General features: G+C 46.2%; 1 protein-coding gene across 2 annotated transcripts in view; it reads left to right on the top strand.

Moving 5' to 3' along the window:
• Positions 1–3,370: 3,370 nt before the first annotated feature.
• Positions 3,371–6,000, top strand: part of OSBPL10 (oxysterol binding protein like 10) — a 113,037-nt gene continuing 110,407 nt past the window's right edge. The window contains exon 1 of one of the 2 annotated variants that reach the window (XM_014884054.2): positions 3,371–4,029. In XM_014884054.2, coding sequence (XP_014739540.2) covers positions 3,371–4,029 — 659 coding nt within the window. The remainder of the gene's footprint in view (positions 4,030–6,000) is intronic. The other variant, XM_088164481.1, reaches the window with a different exon arrangement.

The raw sequence follows: 6,000 nt of genomic DNA, 5'->3' as shown, positions 1-6,000 counted from the left end.
TCCTGCTAAGAGCAAAAAGTACTGAATTTCTTATCTGACTGGATGTTTTCATTTCTAAAAGGTGGGATAAATAATGAGTTACTTTGATTCTTTTGGATTCTTAATAAAAGAAGCAAAATTTTGGTTTGGTCAGAGAGTGAAAGTAACATTCTAAAGCAAGACTGTAACATAGCAGCTGTGTTACCTTGGAAACAGTGTGAACCTTCATTATGCATCAGGTTGCATTAATAAATAAGTAATTAAGAATACTTGAAACAAAGCATACATCATGTGGTATTGCATCAGACTAAGTCAGTGTGTATTACCCTGAACTCTAGCTCTACTAGGACAAACCATTAGTTAGTAAAATAAATATAGGTTCAGTCATCTTAAAGAACATTAATAACTTAAAAGAAATGAAGTTAGGAACTCACATGTATCAAGATTGCTATGAAAGGTTGTCCAGGTCTGCTAGGTTGCAATATGTACAAACCAGGAAGGGAAAAGGGAATGAGAAAATGACACATTAATTTTTCTCAATACAATATAAAAGGTGCTAACTGTGTCAGTGTTTGACTCAAAACCACCATTGGTTGACTAAGAAAAAGGAATCCTTAGTATATGAAAATCTACACCATAGGTTAAACCAAAGGTCTTTCTAGTCCAGCATTTTATTCCTTCCACGAGTAGGTGTGGAAGAACGGGGCAGGGATTAATTAATCAATAAAGTAAAAAGAGCTTTGAGGAGTCACAAGTTTAGAGCCTTTCTGAACTTCAAATGTGCCCAAGATACTCTGGTCAACCTTGTTTAAAGGTTCTTCAAGAACAATTCCTTTAAAAATCTTTCTAGATATTTAGCATCCAAAACCATTTCCATAAGAATGAGTTTCATGAGTGTAAATCATGTAAGAAAGTAGTTTCCTGTGCTCGTTTTAAATCAGTTGCCCCATAGTTCTTGTTTCATGAGAAACAGTGAAGAATAACTCCTATTAACCTGAATATCATTTTATATATTGGTTGTTTCTTTTTCAACTGAAAAACCTGCTCAGTGAGCTGTCTTCATATAAAAGGTGGGATTCACACTTTTCTCTTTCTACTCTGTCCTTTTTGGAGGAATATTATAAATGCAGGGTTGTACAGATACTGGCTGTACTATGGATTTATATAGCAGCAAGCTGTTATTTCTGTTTTTCCTAATGAGCCTATCACAGCTGTTTGTTTGATTAACCTTGAACACTGACTGAGATGGAGTTTTCAGAGGACTATTTAAAATGTCTCCAAGATCTCTTGCCTGAGAGGCTATAGGTAATTTATAGATCATCATGCCCACATAGTAAAAGCTATTTTCTCCCCATGTGCTTTAGTTTGGCTTTTAGCAAGATTAAATTTCAGGTGCCATTTTAACAGTGATTTAGCCATTCCTGTGATATCCTTCTGCTATTTTTTCACATTGGATTCTACTATAAGCAAATGAAGAGATTTTGATTTAACAAGATACTGAACAACACAGAACCCAAGTCATGGTGGTTTTCATCTATTTGAGAATTGCCCATTTACTCCTGTGCTTTGTTTTCCATCTACTTACTAGTTTATAACCTATAAGAGGACTTCTGATGTTACCACATCACAGCAATCCTTCTAGCAGCATTGAAGTGTGTTTTATGATTTGTCAAAACTCCCTGAGGGCATAATATACTTACAGCCTGTTACCCCTTATTTCAGAAACTTCCTGCTAAGTGCACCACTGTTACTTGAGTTTTATTGTACAGAAATGTATGGAGAGGCTTCTCTATTCTTGTGTAAGGTCACTTCTTTCCCTGGCAAATTTCCTGAAGAATTATCTTCCAATTAATTCTGTGGAAGGCAAAAAATATTACATTCATTACCTATAATGCAGTATATACACATGTAATGTGTTGAAGTGGCTGATGTGGTGACACAGTTCATTATAACATATTGTTCCACGAGTTTGGCCTGTCATTTTAACATTATGAAGACAAATGAAGGGGTCTCATCCTTATATCCACCAAGCAGGATCTGAGCTTCCCAACGGAGCATTCCTTGTTCATTCAAGTGCTTCCTGGAAACTGTGGTCATCAGAAGTAGAGTTGAGCCTAAAAACGAGAATTTTTAGGTTGTGGTAATGGAGTTTCTTTCCATAGTAAAAAAATTATTTGCAAATTTTACATGAACATCTCAAGTAACAGACGTGGAAAAATAGTTACTATAAAATATTTTAGATTTTAAATTAAGTCCTTAATCTTTGTCTGTACCTCAAGAGTTGAGCATGATATGTCCTACCCATGAAATACTGAAGTTCAAATTTCCAGACTGCAGTGCCTTAGTATTTAACTACAACATGAGAAGTTTAACCACCCAAAATTCAGGATCGGTTGCCCAACATTTCAGCTACCCAACCACAACACATATGGTAGGATTTTCCAGAGAGAAAACTGGGAGAATCTAAGTTAGGATCCCTCCTCTCTGAGCTGATTTATCTGAGAAATGCACGTGTCTAACTCTGTTTGGATTTGGATACTTTGAGTATCTTCTGAGGTGCAGAACAGAAAGCACACGTGATACTCTAAGTCAAAAAAATCTCTAGTACAAAGGGTTGTTAAAACTTTCCACTGGGTTAAAGCGCCAAAGCTGAGGCTCAGTTTATGTAAAGACTCTCGAGTCTCCTCTATATTTCAGGTCTACAATTTTAAAATGTCGAGAAGAACAGTTACATCTCTGGTATGCTGAGAAGATAAACATTGTAACATAATGAGGCACTTGTCTAAAACAGCAAGGATGGCCATGGAAGTGCTTCGTGGATCTGGGCTGACTGTAGAGGATCTGCTTAGCTTGTTACGGTGATCTTGAGGTTACATCCTCTCGTTTCAGGAGGTGTGGACTTACAGCATTCTTTGCAAAGCCTGGATGAATGACATGACTGATGTGGTATGTTGATACACACTACCTGCTGTGGGTTGAGCAAGAATATTGTGTTCCGGACTGCTGGGCTCATCACCCAAGCTCACGAGTTCACAAGCTTACAAGCTCACAGCTGCGCTGCTGATGTAGGGTACCACGGACCGCCACCTCCTCGCTGGTGCCGGGGCACAGCGTGTTCAAGCGTCAGCCGCATGCCTTGCGGCTCGGGCAGCCCGCTGTCCGCCGCTGTCCCCGCGCACATCCCGCCGCTGCTCGGCTCAGCGCCTGTCATGTGGCGGGCGCGTCACGGGGGGCGCGGTGCGGCCGCCGGGGCCGGAGGCGGTCTCGGTGCGCGCTCTGCCCCCGCCACACGCGTGGGTCTGCTCGCCCGCCCCGCACGCGGGCACCGCGTCCTTTGGGGTCGCTCCTGGTGTCGCACGGCCTGTGCGCGTGTGTGCCGGCCGCGGGCACCATGCAGTCCGCGTGCGTGCTGTGCCTCTCCCCGTTCGCCCTGTGCCTCCGCGTGTGTGTGTGCGGCCCCCGCCCCTGCGCGGCCCCCGCCGCAGCGGCGGCGCCCTGCCCCTGGCTCGGGCGGGCGGGGCGCCCGGGGGGGCGGCGGGCGGGACCCCGCGGAGCCGCGGGGCACCGACCGCCGCCCAACTCCCCGCAACGCCTGGCGAGGAGGAGGCGGCGCGGCGGTTCCCTCGCCCGCTGCGGCCCGGCCCCTTCTCCCCCGGGCGCCGCCCCTCTCCGCGCCGCCTGTGAGTCAGGGCTTTGCCGGGCACGGGCGGCAGCCGCGGCCGGAGCGGACGGGCAGCCTCCGCCGCGGGGCTCCATGGAGAAAGCGGCGGGCGAAGGCGGCGGCGGCGGCAGCAACAGCAGCAGCCGTAGCAGCAGCCGCCCCACGTCGGCGGGCTCGTCCCCCTCGTCCTCCTCCGCCAGCCGCGGGCTCCCGGGCCGAGCGGCGGCCGCGGGCAGGCTGGATGGAGGCGGGGGCGGCGGCAGCAGCCCCGGCTCGGCGGCGGCCAGCCCGGGGGGCGCGCAGGCGCCCGGCGGCGGCAGGCGGCGGGAGCCGGTGCTGGAAGGGACGCTCAGCAAATACACCAACCTCCTGCAGGGCTGGCAGAGCAGGTAAAGCGCCGGGCCGGCCCCCGGCGGCGCTGCGGGGCCGCGTCCTCGCCCCCGGCCGCCCCCAAGATGGTGCCCGGGTAACCAACGCTGCCGCCCGACCCGACCCCAGCCCTCCCCGGCTGCCGCGTCCCGAGGCCGGGCTCCACTCCCCTCTGCGCCCTCTCTCCTTCCTTTTGTTTGACTTGTTTATTTTCCCAGCCGAGTTTGGCATTAGGGCGGGCGGGGAGGTGGCCCGGCGCAGGATCGGAGCCGTGCCCCCAGCGCGGCCGCCGCAGGTGCGGGCGGGGGCAGGGGAGGGCTGAGGCCGCACATGCTGCTGTCCCTGCATGACAGCGTTCCGTTTTTAAACTCATTTTTCTATCGCGTTAGTCTCCGTCTTCTCTGAAGTTAGCCTGGATAACTTAAGAATTAAAAACTTAGAGCTTCCCAAAATAAATGGGGGAAAATGTCATGCTTCTGATTATACTATTATTTTTTTCGCTGTGACGTGGGACAGTGGAAACAGTGTCCTTTGTGTTTAATAAAATAACTTAGGTTGCTATGTCCTACTTGTTTGACAAGCCCTAATTTATGCTGATATGGTGACAGGCCCAGGTCCTGCAGTTTCTTGGGTGTGGACAGGCTGACTTGCATCTGTGGAAGTCCCGAGGAAGGTCTGGTTTTGGTCTAGTAGTAATGCAAAATTTTTACAGAGTTGGAGCCAGACTGTGGAATTAATAGTGCTGTATTGGGATCTGTTGAAAGCAAATGAGATTTCCTGTTAATATGTTGCTTTTTGTTGCTCAACTTTGTCCTCTTAGTGGATGGATGAAGATTTATGTCCAAAACTCAACTTTTCAATATAAAGCAACACTGTGGTGATTTTAAAGGGAAGAAAATGCTGTAGAGAGAACAAGTACAGGACTAGTTATAAAACTCTGTACAGACCTTTAAAAAAACTAAGAAAAAGACTAAAACCTGCTGTTATTTATGTTAGGTGATCACAAGCAATAAGAACACAGGAATGGCTGGGATCTTAATGTTCTCACAGTAAATTTAAAGCATTTATAAGTGACAGTTGCATAAATGCCAGTGATGCTCTGGTGCTGACTCCTGTGTGGCTAAATCAGTGCTAGGACTACTGTAGCAGTACTTCCTGAAGAATTTCAGGAGCTGGTCTGATTCCATACACTGGAGGCCATGCGTAGGTGTACCAGCTGTAAATTACAAGGAACAAGTTTGGTATGAACTGGAGACACACTCATCTCCATTAAGCTTGACTGCTTCAGCATAGGCATAGAGAAGGCCCTTTCCTGTCATTTGGTTACTGTAGTTCTGTTCTAGATGTACCTTAGACTTTTATCTATTTGTTGGTTTATTTAGTCCTCCTGTAGTTCTGTTTAAGAAACAAACACATTTTGATACCTGAAATGTAGGACTGAAATCCATGACTAAAAATTAAAAGCCCCCTTACCCTCTTTTTTTCCTCTGACATCTCCATCTCATTTTGTAGAGACAGTAGCTCTTTTTACGGATTTTAAGGGTTGTTATCTGAAATTACAGAAGAGAGAGAATTGCTTATAAGTCTTTGGGTCTAAAGCTGCCTGTTTTTTAAATTTGGAGATATTAAATCTTTGATAAGGCTAACAGCTGGAAATACGGTGCCTAATCTGTATATGTCCAAGAAATTTTACCTGAAAACATCATGGAAAAAGACAAATGTCGCTTAAAGAGTTCTACCACAGCACTTGGAAATTAATGTTTGTTACTTTCAGCAGGCTTTTTTAATACTGCTTTGTTGTGCTTTGTCAATTGCCACTTTTATTTTCTGTGGGTCTGGCTTTTTGAGCAAGTGGTTTATCAAGAGACAGCTTTTAGGATAAGTAACTTCTTTAGTTTGCTCATTTACTGTGTTCTATTCATGCATGTAGCTGTGGTTTGGGATGTGGAATCTGATACAAATTCTAAACAGATGATTTGAAACTTGAGGCT

Source organism: Sturnus vulgaris, chromosome 1 (assembly GCF_052056855.1).
Source record: "Sturnus vulgaris isolate bStuVul1 chromosome 1, bStuVul1.hap1, whole genome shotgun sequence".
Taxonomy (NCBI): Eukaryota; Metazoa; Chordata; class Aves; order Passeriformes; family Sturnidae; genus Sturnus; species Sturnus vulgaris.
This window is presented reverse-complemented; position numbering and strand designations above follow the sequence as displayed.